Below are 25833 nucleotides of genomic sequence, written 5' to 3'. Positions count from 1 at the left end.
CTTTGAAATGTTTTGGGGGAAAATGTTGCATAGTTTGTGTGTTTGCCATATAAATAAGGGTTTTGACATAAAGGGCATAAACATAAAAACAAAATTTAAAAAAACGTTATAACGACAGACAGACCTGAAAGTGATCTTGAGATTCAAGCGTTAAATGAAAAAATAATAATTTATGACTTATTTCTAACATTTTTATGACTGAGACCCTTCCGGGTACCGGGGACCAAACTTGAGGAAAGCCATAAAGGTTAAAAAAAAACAACCTATATATTGTATCGGTTTTACAAAAAGGAAAAATATAAAAATGGACCCCGCATGCTTTGATTTTTCAGTCTGTGGCCCTGAGTGGAAAACGTTTGGACACCCCTGGTCTACATTATCTATATTAGCATACTATCAAAATGACTTTGTGTCGCAGGTTGAAGCAAATCTTTGGTGACAGAAATTCTGACATGTAGTATTTATTCTACACATTTTTACAACATTAGAAACCATTAGTAAATCTGAGGCTACTCAGAAGGTGAGATAACTCCGGGAAATTACTGGCTTTTAATGGCCAAAGGTATAAATGTGGGTGTCCAAGTTAAAGGAAACGGCAGGCTGTCTTCTTTTAATACATTTATTATAATCTTTGGCAAACTAGGTAATGTTTGCTGTGGTCTGGGACAACATTGCACACAAACAACTATCAGAAATGCAGATTATTAGACATGCATAATTAAATTATATACAAAGAGGAGTAAATAAGTCAACAACATCAACAAAGCGCACCTTTGTTCATTCACGCACAGCATAAAACGGTTGGTGGACAAAATGAGACAAAGGAGTGGAAGATTTTACATGTAAACAAACTGTTGCGTCACAGGTTCACACTATGGTGAGTTCAAGAACCGCCGAAATTAGTAGGACAAAACGATGTTCACCAAATACTCTTATCAGTGAAGCATACACACAAACATATTAAACAGTGGGCTTTTTAACAATTAGGAAAGTTTGTGTCATGTTTGTCCTCAAACAAAAAACATACTAAAACAAAAAAAATATGTTTTCCCCATATTTTTCCATTTTCAATCCTTTTTTAAAAATGCTCCAGGGAGCCACTAGGGCGGCACTAAAGAGCCGCATGCGGCTCGAGATCCGCGGGTTGCTGACCCCCGTCTTAGCCCCTTCCTGCTCCGCCACTGGTAATAACATTGGCAAATTTCCAACAATGTTGCCATCGTCTCACTATGCATTAGTGCTGGGTTAGAAAAGTGTGCAAGTTTGGGTTGTAATTATGTTAAAGTTGACATTCTGTGATTTGTTTTCCATTAATTTGGTGTAGTACAGAACATCACCATCAAATTAAATTCAAGTTTGATTTTAAAAAAAATAAAAAAAAAGGATACAAATCTTTGCACATTAAAAAGAACATGTCATGGTGGTGGGGGCTCTATGGATTTGTGCTTATGGCCCCAGTTTAGCCAGGGGCCGCCCTGGCTGTGACACAGAACTTCCTTTTTATTTATGCTCCAACAAGTGGATGATTTTTGATGTGTGAAATGTGAACGGCTCCCAAAAGAGACAAAAAAAAAAGGGTTGATGACTCTTTGTAAAAATGTCACTTGATGACTCCTTGGATTTTTAACGGGAAAAAAACACCTCAGCAGATTATGAGGAAAATTAGTCATACCGTCTATCATGTTGATGACACATGTTAAGTATTTATTAATAAATGCATTCCATGAAGTTGAATCCGTCCCTTTTTGTCTGTAGTCCATCTTCAATTAAAGCAACAATATGAAAGTGTGACATTTAAAAACAATCTTGACAATATTGTTGGACCAGGCAAGAAACTGCGGTGTGTTGCGTGAGTTGTACGTTCGCTAATGCTGCCTCTTTGATATTTCACAGAATTATAAAACAGTAAAGACATTGTAATTAGCAAAATATGTAGTTAAATAAAATGGAATTGTTGGTTGGTTGGGTCATTTTACCAGTTGTTTCATTACGGCATGTCCGAAAAGGAGTAGGAAGAAATATAGCTAATTTATTTAACCCTACCCCTTTTTGTATCATAGCAATGTTATCCCATTTCTTTGTTCTCTGTTTGTAAAACAACAGTGACCAAATAAATTAGTAAATACATGAATCAATAAACAATATGTAAGTAAACAATTAAAATACATAAAGTTTTGACATATATACATATATAAACCTTTATATGTATATATGAAGGCGAGCAGTTTAAAGACCAGCGGACCCGAAGATCTGGCGCCGGAACGTAGTTCTCTGTATTCAGTAAGCTATCGTGTCTCTAGCTCCCCTCCCACGTACTTGCTATCTGTCTGTGTCTTCCCAGTTCCTGTGTCTTATGTTCTTTGTGTTTCCCGCAGTGTTTTCCTGGTCTCCCGCGATCGAGCTGTGTGCCTCGACTTCCCTTTGGATTCCGGACTGCCTCTTTCGATCCTCGACCCCCTGCTTGGACACGGACCTCCTACGCCCCACTATAGCTCCCCCGACTTCCTGTCTGCTCACGAACACTCGAGCCTGCCTTTCCTTCTCCGGGACTTCCGCATTCGCTCAACACTCCCAGTGACACACTCATTAATTCCTACACATAGTCCCACACCACACACCCCTTGGATTTTTGTCACACTCCATACCCGTGTTTAGATTATATTACTATTGTTTGATTATTATATATACGGTGCATATATATATATATATATATATATATATATATATATATATATATATATATATATATATATATATATATATATATATATATATATATATATATATATATATATATAATAAATCATCAAGCTTAATAACTACGCCCTCTTGTGGTCTGTGCCGTCTACTCCCCCGGCACATAACATGTATATACTGCATATATATATATATATATATATACTGCATATATATATATATATATATATACTGCATATATATACTGCATATATATATATATATATATATATATATATATATTATATATATATATATATATATATATATATATATATATATATATATATATATACATATACACATGTACAGTATGTATTTGTATATATATATATGTATGTATATTTGTATAAAATGTATTAATGTATTTAATAATTGTGTACTTAGTTATTGTATATTAATTTATGTATTTACTCATTAATTTATTCACTGTTGTGTTACAAACAGAGAACAAAGAAAAGGGATACAATTCCTATGATGCAAAAAGGGGTAAGATAAATAAAATACAAAAATAAATAAAAAAATCAAAAAAATTATTTAAAAAAAGAATATATATATATATATATAAATAAAACGCACATCTAAACCTAAATATATTCAAGTAAAAAATGTCATAAAAAGTTGATTTTATTTCATAGATTTTTCTGTCAGGTTTTTTGAAACCGAGAAAAAACGAATGTTCATTTAAAATATTAAATAGTTTTAGGTGTACTGTACATTTATGATCATAATTATATGTATAATTTGGACTTGTTAAACATTTAAAAATATATTTATTTATAATGTACTCTAAAATTGATTCACATGCCAATCAGGATATTTATTATTCCGATTCTAAATCAATTCATAATTTTTCCAAATAGATTAGTATATTTTAATTTAATAACTTTTTTAAGAATACATTTTCAAAAACATGTTTTTTTTATTACTCGCTGCGCAGGTATGTCATTCCTCAGCAGCCAAGATGAGCTTTTGTAACCTGTACATTGTTAAAAATCGTGTTGGAATTCAAATCGTTATCCCATAACTCCGAATCAAATTAGATTGTGAAATGTTGCAAGATTCACATCCCTATTGGTATTTTATTTTTATTTTTTATTTTCCATACGACAACTGCATCTCACCGGGGCTTAAAATGCAATAAGCGGCTCCACTTTTCGACACCAGACTTTACCTTCAATGACTTTCAAGTTCCTGTATTTCGTACTGACTCCTACTGCCACCTAATCTCCAGTCTGAGCGATGGCTTTCTCACCTATTCCTGATTGGCAGTGCGGTCACACATGTTCCTGGTTGCTAATCAGGATGCTCCGGACATTGTTTTTCTTTATGCCTCCATACTGCACAGCACTCCCTATGCACTTCCCTGCTACACTTTTTTTCCTCATTAAATACATTTTTACTTGCACTTCGCCTGTCCTCTCTGCATCCTAGGGTTCGAGACAACCTTGACTGTAACACTTCAAACCTCTTTTCACACCTACACTAAAATACCCCCCCCCCCCCCCCCCCCAGTTCTGCCAGTGCCACCACATCCTCTTTGTCACGAAGGCACACAGCTTCCTCCACCACCCACTGACACAGTTCCACCCACTTACTGTACAATGCCAATGGCTTTTGTATACACATTTCAGCAACCATTTGATACCATAGACATGAAACTTCAATATACTTTAGAGAAGTCAGTGTTAGAGGCGTCCCCATGCAACTTATTCATTTCCGATATTGAAACCTTGTGCAGTAGCCAAAACTGATAGTGATCTTACACGACATCAGCATGAATCATATACTGTATACTTGTACTACTTTGTAGGTATGATAAACACCAACCTAATTTTTATCAACGGACCGCAATGGAGTTATGCGCTCTTTCAGTTCAAGTGGAGTAGTTATTTCTAGTTGGCAACAATAATAAATGACACAGTAAGTTAAACGACGCAGACACGTTTGTTACCGGGTACTTTCTAATACGCATCTGCCTTGGACACTTGCATGTGTAAGTTATATGTAACTATAAGTTTATATTGACAGACTGCAATAATCTTTCATTTAGGATACTTGATACTAGGGATGTCCAATAATATCGGACTGCCGATATTATCGGCCGATAAATGCTTTAAAATGTAATATCGGAAATTATCGGTATCGGTTTGAAAAAGTAAAATGTATGACTTTTTAAAACGCCGCTGTGTACACGGATGTAAGGAGAAGTACAGAGCGCCAATAAACCTTAAAGGCACTGCCTTTGCGTGCCGGCCCAGTCACATAATATCTACAGCATTTCACACACACAAGTGAATGCAATGCATACTTGGTCAACAGCCATACAGGTCACACTGAGGGTGACCGTATAAACAACTTTAACACTGTTACAAAGATGCACCACACTGTGAACCCACACCAAACAAGAATGACAAACACATTTCGGGAGAACACCCGCGCCGAAACACCACATAAACACAACAGAGCAAATACCCAGAACCCCTTGCAGCACTAACTCTTCCGGGACGCTACAATACACACACCCCGCCCACCTCAACCTCCTCATGTTCTCTCAGGGAGCATGTCCCAAATTCCAAGCTGCTGTTTTGAGGCATGTTAAATGCACTTTGTGACTTCAATAATAAATATGGCAGTGCCATGTTGGCATTTTTTTCCATAACTTGCGTTTATTTATTTTGGAAAACTTTGTTACATTGTAATGGGAGGAGTTCGGGGAAGCCATGGAAAACAACTTCCGGACGGCTTCGAAGTGATTCTGGACCACCATCCGCCGCCTCAGGAAGGGGAAGCAGTGCACTATCAACACCGTGTATAGTGAGGATGGTGTTCTGCTGACCTCGACTGCGGATGTTGTGGATCGGTGGAGGGAATACTTCGAAGACCTCCTCAATCCCACCAACACGTCTTCCTATGAGGAAGCAGTGCCTGGGGAATCTGTGGTGGGCTCTCCTATTTCTGGGGCTGAGGTTGCTGAGGTAGTTAAAAAGCTCCTCGGTGGCAAGGCCCCGGGGGTGGATGAGATCCGCCCGGAGTTCCTTAAGGCTCTGGATGCTGTGGGGCTGTCTTGGTTGACAAGACTCTGCAGCATCGCGTGGACATCGGGGGCGGTACCTCTGGATTGGCAGACCGGGGTGGTGGTTCCTCTCTTTAAAAAGGGGAACCGGAGGGTGTGTTCTAACTATCGGGGGATCACACTCCTCAGCCCTCCCGGTAAGGTCTATTCAGGTGTACTGGAGAGGAGGCTACGCCGGATAGTCGAACCTCGGATTCAGGAGGAACAGTGTGGTTTTCGTCCTGGTCGTGGAACTGTGGACCAGCTCTATACTCTCGGCAGGGTCCTTGAGGGTGCATGGGAGTTTGCCCAACCAGTCTACATGTGCTTTGTGGACTTGGAAAAGGCGTTTGACCGTGTCCCTCGGGAAGTCCTGTGGGGAGTGCTCAGAGAGTATGGGGTATCGGACTGTCTGATTGTGGCGGTCCGCTCCCTGTATGATCAGTGCCAGAGCTTGGTCCGCATTGCCGGCAGTAAGTCGGACACGTTTCCAGTGAGGGTTGGACTCCGCCAAGGCTGCCCTTTGTCACCGATTCTGTTCATAACTTTTATGGACAGAATTTCTAGGCGCAGTCAAGGCGTTGAGGGGATCCGGTTTGGTGGCTGCGGGATTAGGTCTCTGCTTTTTGCAGATGATGTGGTCCTGATGGCTTCATCTGGCCAGGATCTTCAGCTCTCACTGGATCGGTTCGCAGCTGAGTGTGAAGCGACTGGGATGAGAATCAGCACCTCCACGTCCGAGTCCATGGTTCTCGCCCGGAAAAGGGTGGAGTGCCATCTCCGGGTTGGGGAGGAGATCTTGCCCCAAGTGGAGGAGTTCAAGTACCTCGGAGTCTTGTTCACGAGTGAGGGAAGAGTGGTTCGTGAGATCGACAGGCGGATCGGTGCGGCGTCTTCAGTAATGCGGACGCTGTATCGGTCCGTTGTGGTGAAGAAGGAGCTGAGCCGCAAGGCAAAGCTCTCAATTTACCGGTCGATCTACGTTCCCATCCTCACCTATGGTCATGAGCTTTGGGTTATGACCGAAAGGACAAGATCACGGGTACAAGCGGCCGAAATGAGTTTCCTCCGCCGGGTGGCGGGTCTCTCCCTTAGAGATAGGGTGAGAAGCTCTGTCATCCGGGAGGAGCTCAAAGTAAAGCCACTGCTCCTCCACATCGAGAGGAGCCAGATGAGGTGGTTCGGGCATCTGGTCAGGATGCCACCCGAACGCCTCCCTAGGGAGGTGTTTAGGGCACGTCCGACCGGTAGGAGGCCACGGGGAAGACCCAGGACACGTTGGGAAGACTATGTCTCCCGGCTGGCCTGGGAACGCCTCGGGATCCCCCGGGAAGAGCTAGACGAAGTGGCTGGGGAGAGGGAAGTCTGGGCTTCCCTGCTTAGGCTGCTGCCCCCGCGACCCGACCTCGGATAAGCGGAAGAAGATGGATGGATGGATGGATTGTTACATTGTTTAATGCATCCAGTGGGGCATCACAACAAAATTAGGCATAATAATGTGGATATATACGACTGTATATATCGGTATCGGTTGATATCGGAATCGGTAATTAAGAGTTGGACAATATCGGACTATCGGATATCGGCAAAAAAAGCCATTATCGGACATCTCTCCTTATTACGCATGTCTCACATGTGTGCTTAGTTGTTGTGTAGCTGTTAGCCCCTAGTAGCCTATAGCCTAACATGTTTACTTTTTGCCAATGACTTGACTACAATACAAGAAAAACTGTGTACTTATTGGAGGACATTTAGATTTTAACTGGCTGTCCAGCTTTGCACAGGACTGCTTGTATCATAATTTATACCATACATTTTAGATATCATCCAATAAAATGGATATCAGTGAAAAAACAGGTATGTAGTATTTTATATCAACTTATTGCTCTTGAGTAATTAAAATATTTTTGTTTTTTTGCAACAACTCTGGATTTTATTTTTTTCAACATCTTAATAATAATAATAATAATAATAGATTAGATTTATATCGCGCTTTTCTATTGTTAGATACTCAAAGCACTCACAGAGAAGTGAGCGCTTGTAGAGAACTCCATGCAACTGCAAATAGCTTGCAAATAGCAACTGCAAATAGCTTGCAGTTGCATGGAGTTCTTTCAGACCTCATCTATTATCTTAATTAGTGATGGGTCCGGCAACACCGATGCATCGGCGCATGCGTCGAGCTCATAGAGCGATACCCTGTGTCGGTGCGCGTATCGCTTTTAGAAAGTCACGTGACCGAACACGAGCTGTTTTGGTCACGTGACCGCTCATGAGCTGTTCTGGTCACGTGACCGCTCATGAACTGTATCGCACTGACGCCTGCGCGTCAAACTGTGTTTATTAGGAAGCGGCGCAATGCGTGTTGTTGACGAACACCATTAGGGCCGCTTGTTGTCACTGTCACTCAAAGTTGCATTTCAAAATTACACAGAATAAATGTGTTTATTTTGTTTAGAATTCAGATGGGTTTGATTTGGTGCGCGGCATATATTGGCTGTGCGGCGCACGGTGTGCGCGGAGGACGCTTGAGCACTGTGCAATTGCGCAGGCGCGCACCTTAGAGGGAACGTTGCTCACAGGGCACAGAGGAGGCGTCAGTGCGATACAGTTCGCGTATCGGTCACGTGACCAAAGCAGCTCATGATCGGTCACGTGACTTTCTAAAAGCGGTACGCGCACCGACACAGGGTTTCGCTCTATGAGCTCGACGCATGCGCCGATGCATCTGTGTTGCAGGACCCATCACTACTGTTACTAGAGAAGGTACAGGAATGACGGCGTGGCGAAGTTGGTAGCGTGGCCGTGCCAGCAATCGGTTACTGGGGTTCAATCCCCACCTTCTACCATCCTAGTCATGATACATGTTCACATTATTTGACTGTATCTAAAAAAGATAAAAATATCTTTTTATTTAAATGAAGATATTAAATAATCCTAAATGAAATACAATGACTTGGTTTATATTATTGTATATACTAGGTCATAAAATCAGTGTCAGTTGAGTCGGTCCATAGGTTGCCTGTAGGGATTTTTAATGTCCAGCAGATGTCAGTATTTAGTGACACAGTATCGACACAGTATCAATACAGTTTTGCAATGTGTCGAAACGCTTCATGAGGCCTCATCAACCCATCACTAATCTTAATGTCAATTAGTCATAGTCCTGACTTGCATTTACCATAACACTGTTAGGTGTGCTCTTGGTCGTGGAGGTGGCGACCCCAAAAAGCAGGAGATAGCAGGCCGCGTGCAATTAACTGGGAATTTGTTGCGTGCTAAAGAAACAGAGTGCGGAAAGGTCACGCACACAAATGTGCACAGGGAAAGCTGAAAATACAATCCAAGGTGAACAAAAATGCACATACCATGTGCGTTTCTCCCACATACCAACAAACGTTTGCAAGGATCTAACAACCAACAACTAAAGGAGACTGGGATAAATAGTCCTCTCCTGCTCATTGAACGCAGGTGAGAATAATTAACACCAACAACCCACAGGTGAGGAAGGAAGCGCTCCGAAGCAGGGTCAAGCTACTGTAACAGAATACAAATCAAAACAGGAAGTGGAACAAACATAAGAGCGCAAAACAGGATGTGAACCCAAAAACCACCAAAGACCCGATTCAATAGGTTGTAACAAACACTGCAATTTAAATAGTGGGGAAAAAAAGATGAAATATGCATTTTTTTTGTCAATCTTAATTTTTACACAAACTAAACCAATTTTTTAGGCTAAGTTGCATACATAATTTTTCTAATAATAATGTATTCATAATTTTTCCTACACATGCAAGGCTAATTTTAAAGGCTGACTTTTATATTAAAAGGGAGAAAAAAATCTGTATTTTTTCATAAACTAAACTCATTTTCTAGGCTGAGTTCCATAACTTTTTTAATATTTTAAGGGTAGTTTTGTTATAGGCTAAAATTCTTTATTTTTACATAAACTAAACTAAACTATATTTAAAAAATTATTTTAGGCCAAATTTGTCACAGGACTGTTTTTTTTTTTTTTTTTTACATAAACTAAAAACATTTTTAAGGTCGAGTTCTATGCAACAGCTTCGACCTACTTGACCTCAGCTCTACTGTACTTTACATGTACCATTGTTCATCTAAAACAAGTATTTTTTTTTGTACATAAACTAAACAAGTGTCCAAAGCTGAGTTGTATATTTTAAAAAAAAAGGACAGTTTTGCCATAGAAAGATATCTATATAGGAAAAATAGATTTAATTCTTACATAAACTATTGTCATTTTCAAGGCTGAGTTCTATCAAGTTTTAATAATTTTGCGACAGTTTTGTGATAGGAAAAAAAATAATTCTTATTTTTATATTAACTAAACTCATTTTTAAGGCAGAGTTATATCATTTTTAATATAATTTTTAGGCCAGTTTTGTAATGGAAAAACATGTTGATTTTTAAATAACCTGAACAAATTTTATATACAATAATTGTTTAAATAATTTTGGGACAGTTATGTCATTAGAAAAAAATATGTATTTTTACATAAACTAAATAAATGTTCGAGGCTGAGTTTAAAAAATGTTTAAATAATTTTGGGACATTTGTCATTGGAAAAATAAATCAACATTTCTACATTAACTGTAATATTGTACATGGTAATTGGGATTTGTTATGTATTGTATATATTATGTAGAAATATAATATAATATAATATATCAGTATATATTATTTACTGTATATATAATATGTAAATATTACATATATGTGATATTTTATATTGCTACAATGGTACATTTTTAGTCTAGTTAATACCTGCATTATCCTTTCCAGCCTTACCCTTTCCATCCTTTGTAACTGAGCTACTGTGTGGAACAATTTCCCTTGTGGATCAATAAAGTTTGTCAAAGTTAGTCTAATAAACTACACTTATTTTTAAGGCTGAGTTTTATACTCTAAAAAAATATTTTGGAACATTTTGTCACAGGGAAAGAACTAACTTATTTTTACATCAATCAAACATTTTTTTATAAGGCTCAATTCCATAAAATGTAGAAATGTAGTTTTGTCATAGGAAAAAAAAAAAGTATTTTCACATAAACTAAACACGTTTTCAAGGCTCAGTTCTATGATTGTTTGAATAATTTTGTGACAGTTTTTTAATTAGAAAAAAACCTAATTGTTATATAAAGTAAGCACATTTTCAAAGCTGGGTTTTATACATTTTAAAATAATTTTGGAACGTTTTGACCTTTTTTTCTTTTTAAATAAAATATAAACTAAACACATTTTCAACGCTTAGTTCTAATTTTTTTTAAATACTTTTTGCAAAGTTTTGTCATGGGAAAAATACATATTTTCTTACATAAACAAAACCACTTTTCCAGGCTGAGTTTTATACATTTTATCAAATCATTTTGGAACGTTTTGACATTTTTTTCTTTAAAAAAATAAAAAATAAACCAAACACATTTTCAAGGCTGAGTTCTATTTTTTTTTAAATAATTTTGGCAAAGTTTTGTCATGGGAAAAATACATACTTTCTTACATAAACAAAACCAATTTTCAAGGCAGAGTTTTATACATTTTAAAATAATTTTGGAACATTTCAACATTTTTTTCTTTTTAAAAACAATAAAATAAAATAAAAACACTTTCAAGGCTGGGTTCTATTTTTTTAAAATAATTTTGGCAAAGTTTTGTCATGGGAAAAAATACATATTTTCTTACATACACAAAACCAATTTTCAAAGCTGAGTTCTATGCAACATCTTCAACCTCCTTGACATGTACCGTCCCTTATCAGATTTTGCTAATAGCTCACTTTTTCATGCACAAATATGAATTAGTAATGTCAAACCCCAAAATGACAGTGTGAGTCTTACCATCCCAGCGTTGTGTTGCTGTGGGGCTTTGCCTGAGCCCATCCAGACACCTGTCCAGAACGTGCTGGATCCTGTCCTCGGTGCAGGAGGTGTGCTGCATGCTGCCTCGGATTCTGTGCAGGATGATAAAATATAACAACGCGATAAGCAAACGCCTGCCTTCCCATTCATCTCTTCTGCGGAATATGTGCCACTTCCTCACATGACGCACTCACACACCGCATTAAAAACATATTGACTGTTAAAGGATGAAAAAGGGGATGTTTTTTTGTTTTTTTTCTTCGACTTGACACTGCTTGTGTTGCTGTTTTGTTTCCATAGTTCCTAAAAAGTCACATGCAGAAAAACATCACTATGGTCTTATTTTGTCATAAATCAGCAGTGTCTACAGTGGTTGGGATTTAAAAAAAAAAAAAATCTTATTTAATATCGAAAAGTCTGCTGTGCTTTATTGTAAAGAATACAACTCTCAAAATTGTGATTTTTTAAAATTATTTTAATTTGTATTAATTAGGTTTATTATCAAATTGAACGCAGGTGTGTTTTTGCAGCCTTACCGCTGGGTTTGTGAAACTACCGTGAAAACCCATCAATCCATTTAGGCCGCCAGGTGTGACGAGCTGTTTCACTTCTGTTCTTGGCGCATAATAACCAAACGGGGATGTTCCCTTCGGTTGCTTCAAAGTGTTGAGTGACACACATTTATGACACCGCCCTCAGCCACAAAAACGAAACATGCTAAGTTTCCAATCCAACCGACAAGTCAGAATCACAACCATGCTGCATGTCCTGCCTTGTCGCCGATCCAACAACATCAAAACTGCAATTGTTTTGCGCGTATACCCCAAAAACATGTGTGTTCCCGAGCTTGTTTTGGAAAAACAAATGAAATCAATCATCATGGCAATACATCACTTCATCATTGGCATCATGGTTATGCATCATAGTTGTATTATACACTCACCGACCACACAACAGGTACACAATCTAACCATAGTCAGTTTAGACCAGGGGTCGGTGACCCAAAATGTTGAAAAGAGCCCATATAGGACCAAAAATACAAAACAAAAATCTGTCTGGAGCTGCAAAAAATTAAAAGCCTTATATTAGTGTTATAATGAAGGCAACACATGATGTAAGTGTCTATATTAGCTATATTAGACTACTATCAAAGGCTGGCGCAAATCTTTGTTGACAGAAATGTTGTATTTAAATTTTTATTCTACACATTTCTGTAACATTGGAAATCATTGGTGAAATTGAGGCTTCTTACAGGATGAGATAACTCCTGGAAATGACTGGCTCAGAATGGCCAAAAAGTATAGATGTGTGTGTCCAAGTTTAAGGAAACGGCAATGGATTTATTACAATCTACAACGTTTGCTGTGGTCTGGAACAACATGGCACACAAACAACTATCAGACATGCAGCCAATATTACACACAGATGATGTGTCATGAGACATGAAAATATAAATTAAATATATAGAGGACATAAGTAAAGGAAATGAAAGGAGCTCAAATATACCTACAACTGAGGCATAATGATGCAATATGTACATACAGCTAGACTAAGTAGCATGTTAGCATCGATTAGCTTGCAGTCACACATTGACCAAATATGCCTGATAAGCACTCCAGTAAATCAATTAAATCAACAAAGCTCACCTTTGTGCATTCACACACAGCATAAAACGTTTGGTGGACAAAATGAGACAAAGAAAGAGTGACATAAAACACGTATTTCTGTTGCAGCATCGGAGAAAGTTGTACATGTAAACAAACTACGATGAGTTCAATGATCGCTGAATTTAGTAGGTCAAAAGGATGCTTGCCAAATACTCTCATCAGTGAAGCATGTATAACAAAACAGTGGGATTTCTAACAATTAGGAAGGCGTATGTCATGTTTGTCCTCCTACAGAAATGACATTAAAACAAAAAATATATATTTTTCTTTATCTTTTTCCATTTTCACACATCTCTGGAAGAGGTCCAGGGCGGCGCTAAAGAGCCACATGCTGCTCTAGAGCCGCGGGTTGCTGACCCCCGGTTTAGACTGAATTCACTTACCAATATGTTTATCATTATTAGTGTTGTAGTCTGCACAGGTGTTTCCAACAACATACGAATCCAAAAACAATGCATCATAATGGCACAATTCAGACGTACGCACATTGTCGTTATAATTGCAAAGGTATTTTTAATGCAGCTTTTTGCAGTGGATCTCATTAGAATCTGCAGATTGCGTAGATAAAGTATGATTTTATTGCTCGCACTAATACAGTGAATGTGGTAATAGTGTCTAATTGATTTGAGTACCTTGAATGTATAGAAAAGTGAGATACAAGTAAAATCCATTCACCATGTCTAGGGTTTCCCCTAGATTGCCAAGATACCTGTGGCGGTGGGGGCGTGGTTAGGGCGTGGCCAATATGACATCACATTATTTGCTATGATGCATATATTTTCTTTAAAAAGGCAAAACAATTGTATACATACATTTAAAACAAATCTGTCATTAATTATAGTATATATATATATATATTATAGGTTATTCACTTTACAATGCAGTCTGCTGAAAATGATTGAAAGTGCCACTCTACATAGCAACCGATGTTGTGGTCAAAGTGGGAATTGCCCGAAAACAAATTTTAAGATATTCAACATTCTGCCACCATCTGGTGCAGACCTGGGCAAATTAAGGCCCAGGGGCCACATGCGGCCCGTTAAGCTTTTCAATCTGGCCCGCCGGACATTCCTAAATAATTTTTTTAGATCTTTAAAATGGAAAGTGTATGATGTGCAGTGATGTTTTCTAATGACAGTAAGTCTTGAACTATAGTAAGTATTTTAATGGTTGGAATCTGCGCTTATGGATGATATACCAGTCACTATGGTAATCTAATTAGTTACTTTGGTAATCTAATTAGTTACTATGGTCATCTAATTAGTTACTAAGGTTATCTAATTAGTTACTACGGTAATCTACGTCACAGCAGCTCAGACGAGGCACCAAGCAGTGTGGGCGGGAAGCGTTTCCACAGACGCGGAAGGAGATTTTCACAACAAAGTTCTAAAACTTAGTGATGTATCAGATGTATCAGATTGTAGGTGGGTTTATTTTGTACCCTTCGCGTTCATATTTCACTGTTTGTTGCATTTTTGTTGCGTTTCACTTGATTGTAAAATATGTCGATCGAAAGGGGGTGTGACATTCATATTTCGTCAATATTCAGTGTTTTATCGTTCATAGAAAAATGTTAAATTCCATTACGTTTTTTAAGGTGGTCTGTCATAACGTTTTTAGCATTCAATCAGGCATTATTGTGAGGTTTTGTATTAGTGTTCCTAAAAATAGATATACCGGCCCCCAGACACATTTTTTTCTCTAAATGTGGCCCGCGAGTCAAAATAATTGCCCAGGCCTGATCTGGTGGCTAAAGCGGACAGCCACCCAATTCATCACGTTTCATGTGTCAGGTAAACTGTAACGAATGGGGCCATATGAATTCCCCTTCCTACTGTACGTCGCACAAAATCGTCAGTTGCTCTAACACATTCCTCTGTGGGGATTTTAGAATGAAGATTTTTCACAGTCTCACACTCTCTGAACTTCCCAAACCTCTCATTATGCTTTTTGACATTGTTACTTTCTCCGAAAATGTGCTTGCACAAGCGTATGACTTGTTGGAGAAATAGGCTTTTCCTTGGTCTACCAAGATGTGTTGGAGAAGACTATTATTCCGATATGTCATCCACAAAGTTGACTTGTATACCCTGAAAAAGAAAACAACAACAACAGACATATTTAAAGATTTGTGGGTTCGTTTTTTCTGGTGGTCACCCTGTATAAGGTATGTCAGAAAAGTTCCAAAACTAGTGTTGACTATTCTCCGATTGTTGGTGCCACCGAGCCAGGCCATGAACTACAAAGAGGTCCTGCAGCCGTTTTGGAGCAACATCCCTATCCCTAAGCTGCAGAGGATCCCAGAAGAATTCTTCCAGGAGTGCATGAAGGTGTGGCAGAGAATGATATCTAAGTGCTTTAAACTCCAGGAGGATGATATAATAGTTAGAATGTGAAATATCTCTTTGGTGATTCCAGTCCTGGAACTTCTCTGACTCGCCTCATGTATGTAGACTGGGCCTCATCACATTTGAACATAACATACTGTACTTCCTTTATTGTAAAGGGGATATTGCTCGTACTATTTTAGAACAAATGAACAGCTGGGTACTTCTCTGTTTGCGACACAAGAAATGTGACCTGTCGTTTCCCGAATGCTATAAAACGCAGTGGCGGGCCGTGCATTTCCCACCTAGGCCTTCAGTGATGTCCTACTTCAATGATTACCTCTCAAAATACCATAATTGATGTCACTACATTAACCATTACTGGAGAAATACTATACAGCATGGGTGTCCAAAGTGCGGCCCGGGGGCCATTTGCGGCCCGCAGCTAATAGTCTACCGGCCCGCCACACGTTCTGGAAATGCTATTGCAAAAATTTTAAAAAAATTTAAAAAAGTGGAATGAGGTGAAATCTGACTAGAAAAAGTTGCAATGTTGACACAAAGCTGCCATGCAGGCTGTTTGTTTTATTTTTATTTTTATTTTTTTGCCATTTCTTAAAAAAAAAGAAAAAAAGAACTCAATGTTACAATGAATTATTGACCTTTTCAAGGCTCCAATTATTTCAAATATTTAACTTTAAAATGTTTTATGTGGAAAATATTGTGTGGTTGCCATACAAAAACATCAATGTTTTCTTTGACAAAAGAGCATAAAACAAACAAAATAATAGTTCAAACGTAAAATCGACAGATATATCTGAAGTTGAGCTCGTAACTTAAGTGTTGAAAGTAAAAAAAAAAAAAAAAAAATGTATCACTTTATGATACAAACCTTTTGGGTTCCAAATATATTTAATGGGATTTTATTTGTCTTTTCACTGTGATTACTCACAAATAATAATTAATTAAAATCTATGGTGTCCTGCATTATTGATGTTTTTAAGGCTCTAATTACTTCACATCAAACATTGCTTTCTGAATGTTTTGGGCAGTGGGGGAAATACTGCATATTTCAGTTTTATTATAAAAAACAAAGTTGTCTTTGACAGAAAAGGCATAAAACCTTTTAGTTTTTTTAAACTTTATTTCAACCTGAAGTTGATATACTATAGAGATTTACTGTAAGCGTTAAAAAAAAAAAATATATATATATATATATATATATATATATATATATATATATATATAATTGTACTTGTTTTATTTTTTATTTTAATGACTTAGACCCTTTATGGTCCCCGGGAGCCCTAAAGGTAAAAAAAAACAAAATCCATATATTTTGTTATGGTTTGAAAATGAAAAATATCAAAATGGCCCCCGCATGCTTTAATTTTTCCGTGTTTGGACACCCCTGCTATACAGGAACACATTTACTGGGCATTGAACAGTGTACAAAACAGGTTATTTTCTGGTGCATTTAAAAATCAACAAACCTGCATCAGCAATTAAAACATATCTTATGTGGTACTGTCAAAATTAAAATGTCAAAAAACATATTAAACGTGAAAAAATAAAGAAATAACATATCTAAAGTCACTTTAAATGTCCATTTCGCGTGCTCGACTCTCATTTTCAAGAGGATATAGTATCCGAGGTGGTTTAAAATACAAATCCGTGATCCACAATAGAAAAAGGAGAGTGTGGAATCCAATGAGCCAGCTTGTACCTAAGTTACGGTCAGAGCGAAAAAAGATACGTCCATCACTGCCTCTCAAGTCGTTCACTGTAACGTTCCTCATCTACGAATCTTTCATCCTCGCTCAAATTAATGGGGTAATCGTCACTTTCTCGGTCCGAATCTCTCTCGCTCCATTGTAAACAATGGGGAATTGTGAGGAATACTAGCTCCTGTGACGTCACGCTACTTCCGGTACAGGCAAGGCTTATTTTTATCAGCGAGCAAAAGTTGCGAACTTTATCGTCGATTTTCTCTACTAAATCCTTTCAGCAAAAATATGGCAATATCGCGAAATGATCAAGTACGACACATAGAATGGATCTGCTATTCCCGTTTAAATTAAAAAAAATCATTTCAGTAGGCCTTTAAGGTCATGGACCCGATCCACTCATGTTGTTCACAAGATGCTGGCAAAATTACAGCAATCAGTTGTATCAAATTATTTTGGAAACACCGCGAGGACCAGATTCCTTCAAGAACTCATAACGCCTGGCGGGTCAAACTAAAGACGCTGGCGGGCTGCGCTTGACCCGCCATCACAGTAGTCAGCACCACTCACACATTGCGTGGTTGTTATTATCGAATACACCACCAGATAACAGGACACCAAAGATGTGTTTTGATTTAAACTATCAAAGTAATCATCCAGCCCGGCTTCATAATGTCATCATACTTGTTTTTCGTAGAAAATGTTGCAAATGTTGCAAATGTGTGGTGAGTGTGCGTGTGTGTGTTTCGTAAGAGGATGTAAGCAGTAGCATGTCACAGGCAAGAGAGTCACTTCCACTTTTTTGGTTGTTTTTTTTTTCTTGCTAGCATTTTGCTATGGCCACACAAGAACAAGCAATTATGAATATATTTACAAACACAGGGCCATTCCAGTGAGTATTCTGTGAGTAAAACGTAAAAAAGAAGAAGGGAACGCCAAGGAAAATCAGTCACATGACACCAGGGACCGACACTGTTCACACTACACAGAAATAAAAAGTTATTATTGAAAAGTTAGTGCCCTGTAGGCATCGTGTAAACCAGGGGTGTCAAACTCATTTTAGATCGGGGCCCACATGGAGAAAAATCTAGTTCCAAGTGGGCCGGGCTGGTAAAATCACGGCACGATAACTTCAAAATAAAGACAACTTCAGATTGTTTTCTTTGTTTAAAAATAGAACAAGCACATTCTGAAAATGTACAAATTATAATGTTGTTGGGTTTTTGTTACACTTACATGTTGCGGTTAATAGTATTTTATCTTTATTTGTCGTTATTTATACTTTCTGAATAAATTATGTGATAATATTCATCAGTTAACTCATTGGTGTTATTTTTCAATCTATCAAGATAAAAAAAAAAAATCTAAATCACATTGCAGGATGTTATTTATGTAGTTTGCTCATTTTATTCGACTGGTGCACTAACACTGGTTCTCCTGCAGATGCCCTCCCACCTTGCCTGTTTAAGGAGGTACTTGCTACTATTGGATCAAGTGTCCTTAACATTATCAATAGTAGTCTCTCTTCTGGAATAGTTCCAGTAGAGTTTAAACATGCAGTGGTACGACCTCTACTTAAAAAACCAAGCCTCGACCCCTCTCTCCTCTCTAACCTTAGACCTATCTCTAATCTTCCATACATTTCCAAAATATTAGAGAAGGTTGTCTACAGTCATTTGTTGCCCTTCTTAGAGGATAATGGTATCACTGAGCTGTTCCAGTCCGGTTTTAAAGCCCTCCACAGCACAGAGTCAGCGCTTCTAAAAGTTTTTAACGATATCCTCCTGTCAACAGAATCTGGTAAATATGTTGTCCTGGTGCTTTTAGATCTGTCTGCTGCGTTCGACACCGTCCGCCACGCCACCTTAATCACTCGTCTTGAGAACTGTGTGGGCATTAAGGGCGCCGCCCTCAACTGGTTCCGGTCGTACCTAACCGACAGGAGTTTTTGTGTAAAAATAGACAGTTTTATGTCTTCCACAGCTCCTCTACCACATGGGGTCCCCCAGGGCTCAATCCTTGCCCCTATCTTATTTGCGCTTTACCTTCTCCCCCTTGGTACTATTTTTAGGAAGTACGGTATTGCATTTCATTTTTATGCCGATGATTGCCAGATTTATTTTCCCATGGCACAAAATAACACTGTTCAACGTCTTATTGACTGTCTGCACGACATCAAAGCCTGGCTTTCAGCTAACTTCCTGAGCCTAAATGAAGACAAAACAGAAGTTATGTTGTTCGGTCCTAGTCGCTCCCCCTCCCCCAACGTTGACCTTGGCACTCTGACCCCGTATCTCAGCGACTGTGTCACAAACCTGGGGGTAAAGTTCGACTCAGATTTTAAATTCGAAAAACAAATCAGCAGCGTCGTTCAAAAAAGCTTTTATCAATTACGCCAAATAGCAAAAGTGAAACCGCTTCTATCAGGACATGATCTCGAGAAATTAATCCACGCCTTTATCTCGAATCGTTTAGACTACTGCAATGCCCTGTATGTAGGCGTTAGCCAGGCCTCCCTCGCCCGCCTGCAGCTCGTGCAGAACTCTGCTGCTCGTCTGCTAACACAGACCCGCAGACGTGAGCACATCACCCCTATATTAGCGTCCCTTCACTGGCTCCCTGTGCGTTACAGAATCAACTTTAAACTCCTTTTGTTTTTAAATGTCTAAACAACCTCGCGCCAACATATCTCTCCGACCTCCTTAAGCCTTACTGCCCCACCCGATCCCTAAGATCAGCCGATCAGCTGCTGCTGACGGTCCCTGACACAAGGCTGAAGCTTAGAGGTGACAGAGCTTTCACCGCTGCTGCTCCCAAGCTCTGGAACGACCTACCTCTGAGTGTTAGACAAGCCTCCTCTCTTCCTGTTTTTAAATCTCTCTTAAAAACATTCTTTTATTCCATGGCTTTTAACACTGAGTGATATCCATCCTACAATGGCGCCCCACAATACACCTGCTGTGAACCTGTTTTTATGTTTTATTTATTTTATTTTTTTATCGTGTTCTGTTTGTGTTGTGTTGTGTTTGCTCGGTACTCGTATTATCTTTTAACCTGCCCATTGTACAGCACTTTGGCCAACCCTGTGGTAAATTTAAAATGTGCTTCACAAATAAAGTTGATTTGATTTGATTTGATAACATCATGTGGTTTTTTTTTTTTTACATATGTAGCATCATCTACAAAGATACAAAGAATTGTTATTGCGACATCTAGTGGACACATTTAGAACAGCGGTTTCTTTCATTCAAACATTTCGGCTCATTTTTATACTTAGCATTCTCATTCTGCGGGCCGGATAAAACCTATTCACGGGCCTGTTGCGGCCCACGGGCCGTACGTTTGACACCCCTGGTGTAAACATCCCGTTCAGCACGTGGGAGGATCGGGCCCCTACTGTGTAATAATACACACAGTTATATGCTGTCCACTTGTAAGTGTTCTTTATCATTTGCACGGACCGTTCCGTCAATTCCTTGAATTTAGTTAGGAGGGGGATTCATATGGCCCCATTCGTCGCGGTTTACCTGACACATGAAACGTGTCAAATTAGGGGGCGGGGGGCGCACTATCCACTTTAGCCGCCAGGTGGCAGTGTAGTGTTAAATATCTTAGAATTAGTTTTTTTGGCAATTCTAACTTTGACCACAGTGTCAGTTGCTATGTAGAGTGGCACTTTCCATCATTTTCAGCAGACTGCATTGCAAAATTAAGGACCTGAATCCCTTCACATTTGCATGCATGCCTTTTATTGTGTCGCCACTTTTCATGATGCTGCTGGTAGGCGAATACTCCTAATCATCCTCGTATTTGTGTATGATACTTACTAAATGAACTGGACTCACTCCTGATATGCACTCCCCACTGCCACTGCTGATTTAGCACCCACCTGGATGGCACCTCCACCTTCCCATGCCGCTTCGCACTTCCCTCCTCCATTTTTTCCCATCTGACGATCCCATTACCAAGTGCTTCCTGACAGGAAGTGAAACTTCCCACGCGGAGCTGAGGATGCAGGTGCCTCCCTATTGTTGTGGTGTGAGCCCACTCCCAGATATACTCCCACAGGCAGGGGGAAGCAGGACTTCACATGTGTGAATGGGATTGTGGGAGTACAGTATGCCCCCATTCATTGATTGAGCCTGGTGTCACATCCAGTTGGCCATTGGTCCATGGCGCTTGAAACAAACACTTGATGTTACGTTTGTACTTGCAGTATCTGATGGATGGCATGGCATTGCACCATTAAGGACTTTCTATAAAATACCTTTTAAAAACAATAAATTGCGTACTCATTTCCAATGTTGCATATCATGACTTAATGCATCACGCTTTTTAACATTCAAAACTGTGATCAAGTGCGAAAAAAAGTTAACATTTAAAAAAAACAAACATCTGTACTCGTCTTTAATGTCGCGCTGCATACAAACTAGGGATGTTCCAATCACTGTACCATAGGGCTGTGAGTTTTTGGACACCACATGATTCGATTCAATTCGATTCTTGGGCGTAACGATTCGATATAGCATCGGTTCTCGATTCAAAACGATTCTGGATTCAAAATCAATACTTTTTCAATAACATTGGGCGCCGGTTCTATGATTAACTACATTCCTCCATAAAATAGATAAACAGCTCTGCTAAATGTATATATTACTTAAAATACATTTGGTTTTGTTTAATACAATTCTACCCAAACATTTAATAATGTCAAATACAACTAAGGCTACAAGGGAAGTATCCAACACTTACCAGTAAATCTGTACAGCAGATATGGAAATCTACATCAACAATAGGATTTATGGGGCGGTATAGCTCGGTTGGTAGAGTGGCCGTGCCAGCAACTTGAGGGTTCCAGGTTCGATCCCCGCTTCCGCCATCCTAGTCCCTGCCGTTGTGTCCTTGGGCAAGACACTTTACCCACCTGCTCCCAGTGCCACCCACACTGGTTTAAATGTAACTTAGATATTGGGTTTCACTATGTAAAGCGCTTTGAGTCACTAGAGAAAAAGCGCTATATAAATATAATTCACTAATTCACATTTGCCTGAGTGGCTGGACAGGACAAATAAAAAAATGAAAAAAATACATAAATAAATATATATATTGACTTTAAAAAAAAAAAACTAAAATATATTATATTATATATATATATATATATATATATATATATATATATATATATATATATATATATTTTTTTTTTTTTTAAATCGCAATTCTTACTTGTAACGATTCTTAATCGATTTTAAAAAAAACATTTAGTCAAAAAAAAAAATCTAAAATATATATATATTTTTTTATATTTTTTATTTTACTACCGGTACATTTTTTTAAGTAATTATTATTTTTTTTACATCGATTAAGAATTGTTACAAGTAAGAATTACGATTAATTCAAATGTTTTTATTTTTTTGGCACCCCTACCATAGGGGGCTATACTATATAGCTGCCCACTATGAGGGGCCGTTAGGGACATTATTCAGAATTACCTCTTACATACACTACTGAAATGCTCTCACATAAACAACTGAAATCTTTTTCTTTTATACACACTACTGAAACACTCTTATAAACACTACTGAAATGCTCTTACATACACTACTGAAATGCTCTCACATAAACAACTGAAATCTTTTTCCCTCACACACCCTACTGAAACACTCCTATAAACACTACTGAAATGCTCTTACATATACTACTGAAACACTCGTATAAACACTACTGAAACACTCTTATAAACACTACTGAAATACTCTTACATACACTACTGAAACACTCTTATAAACACAACTGAAACACTCTTATAAACACTACTGAAATACTCTTACATACATTACTGAAACACTCTTACATACACTCCTGAAACACTCTTATAAACACTACTGAAATACTCTTACATACACTACTGAAACACTCTTACATACACTACTGAAACACTCTTATAAACACTACTGAAATACTCTTACATACACTACTGAAACACTCTTACATACACTACTGAAACACTCTTATAAACACTACTGAAACACTCTTATAAACACCACTGAAACATTCTTACATAGACTACTGAAACACTCTTATAAACACTACTGAAACATTCTTACATACACTACTGAAATGTTTTTGTCTCACGCACACACACACACACCTGGAATTATTTTTCACTAGTATGTATAAACGGGTTTCACCTGTGTGTGTGTGTGTGCTTTTTACACGTGTGTGTCAGGGACAACAATTTCAGTAGTATGTGTGCAAAGATTTCAGTTATGTGTATGAGCGCATCTTACCATTGTGTATACGAGCATGTTACCACTATGAGTAAGAGCATCTTACTAGTGTGTGTGAGCGATGTTGCATTCCGGTTCCGGTATAATCCCCGTCCCTTTTCAGACAAGTTTATTTTTATTTTTTTTAAAGCCAAGTTGTGGACAAAATGTCTGCCGACAAGTAGCTTAACCGAGGCGGGAGCTCCACTTCATAATTTGAGGGCTTCAGCGGAGAATATAATAACACTTTCAATGCAACAAGGGTCGGACTGCCGCCATGGGTCTCCCCCGCACATCAACCGTAGAAACATAAATGTTCACAGCACAAACGTATTGCGGTGTTATTCTGATATTTGCGATAATAAAGTGGGCAACTTCATACAGGTCTGTATAACAGGTTCCTTATTTATTTATTTTTTACAAAATGTTTAAACAAAATGTTAATTTGCAGAATACACTGCACAAGTGAAGAAAACATTTTAACAAACCTTATTATTCCCATGTTGTCCACTGAATAAAGTGCAGAATTGAAGTGAAAATGTCTAGAGGTGGGACCAAGTCATTGCTTTGCAAGTCACAAGTAAGTCTCAAGTCTTTGCCCTCAAGTCTCGAGTCAAGTCCCGAGTCAAGACAGGCAAGTCCCGAGTCAAGTCCAAAGTCAAGACTGGAAAGTCTCAAGTCAAGTCCCAAGTCCTGCATTTTGAATTTCGAGTCCTTTCAAGTCCTTTTAACCACAGACTAATATATTTACACAGATTGTGTATGCTTTTAAAACGCTGTATTTATTTATTAAAACAAGTGCATTTGAAATTGCAGGGAAAAAAATTGTGCTGACATTGCACTTCATAATAGCACTATTATCCAGTCATTTTAAACATTTAACTCATTCCTTTACAGAATAAACACATTTGAAAAAAGAAGTGCAACTGTACTTATTTGCACAAAAGTGTTAACATTGTATTTCCATGGCATATTGCATTGTAACTAGTTCCACAGCAGTTTCTATCCTGTTCTTACCTTATCTCATTGATCTCATCTCATACTGTATGTGTGTTGATGTGTGCGTACACATGAAAAACATAACAAAAACATGAACAAAACAATGAACAGAGTTGTACTTTTTAGATGTCAGGGCCCTATGCAATATGTACACATATTCTTAATATAGTATACATTTTAACTGACCTTTATTTGACTATGTTTGTCTTTTTGTAGGTGGCTAAAATACGCGGTGCTGCTGATCGCGTCTAACGTTACGTTACTGTGTGTGATACATTGACTAACGTAACGTTAAGCCCTGCTTAAAAAAAATCACTTGACAAAAAGTATGAATAAGGTAGCGAACTGCAGTGGACGCAACATATTGCCGTGTTTGCAATGACGTTATAACCATAGACATCTTATAAGTAGATGCAGCATTGGCTGCTGTGACACGAGCAATTTGGCCGCCATCATGAAGTGGTGATGAGGAGCCGGCGAGCAGCCTAAACTGACAGTTGACAGGTAGAAAACAAAGATGGTGTTCAGCGTTATCCTGCTCAAATGAGCGGACTGTTGAAAATAGGAATCGGGGGATTACTTTTCACAAGTAAGATTTAACATTAATGTACTATTGGTTGTATTTTATGAAAATAATATTACCACAGAGTTGAGAAGGAGCAAAGATCTTTAATATTTGTATGTGAAAATCACAAATAAATCTTCTGGGGGAGGATGACGCCCCTACAGGGGTTTGGTTTACAAACTTTCAGCCCCACCTAAAACAAACTTCACCAGCCGCCACTGATTATGATGCATTCTCATTTTAGGCAAAATATAAGACAATACTTTCTTAACAGTATAATTGTAACCAGGAATAAGTCTTCAAGTAACAATATTCAAAAACTAACATTGTTGGGTAAGACATAGTTTGGTTTTATTCTGAATCCAGTGAAACAGATTGGTGGTTTTAGCTGATATAAAGACTTCCAGGTGTTTATATATGTTTATGTTGAAGTATTTGGCAGACGCTTTTATCCAAAGCGACATACATAAAAAATACATATAAAACAATCACTGTAAACATGATCATTTAAAGGAAGAATGTAATACACAATATCAATTCAAAGTGTCAAGACAGAATAAACTCTCTGCTGCTGCAGCAACAGAAATACAGTCTATAAGATATATAGATATC

The 25833-nt window shown here is 38.2% G+C and overlaps 1 protein-coding gene across 4 annotated transcripts in view; it reads right to left on the bottom strand.

The window, feature by feature from the left end:
• pik3r5 (phosphoinositide-3-kinase, regulatory subunit 5) overlaps positions 1–25833 on the bottom strand; it is a 74762-nt gene that overhangs the window by 28070 nt on the left and 20859 nt on the right. For 2 of the 4 annotated variants that reach the window (XM_062027006.1, XM_062027005.1), the window contains exon 2: positions 11647–11759. In XM_062027006.1, the coding sequence (XP_061882990.1) occupies positions 11647–11746 (100 nt within the window). In that variant the 5' untranslated portion in view covers positions 11747–11759. Of the gene's footprint in view, positions 1–8972; positions 9070–9159; positions 9172–11646; positions 11760–25833 lie in introns of those variants that run through there. The other 2 variants (XM_062027007.1, XM_062027008.1) reach the window with 2 other exon arrangements.

This window comes from Entelurus aequoreus, linkage group LG18 (assembly GCF_033978785.1).
Source record: "Entelurus aequoreus isolate RoL-2023_Sb linkage group LG18, RoL_Eaeq_v1.1, whole genome shotgun sequence".
Classification (NCBI taxonomy): domain Eukaryota; kingdom Metazoa; phylum Chordata; class Actinopteri; order Syngnathiformes; family Syngnathidae; genus Entelurus; species Entelurus aequoreus.
Note: the sequence above shows the minus strand (reverse complement) of the source record. Positions and strands in the feature narration are given on the sequence as shown.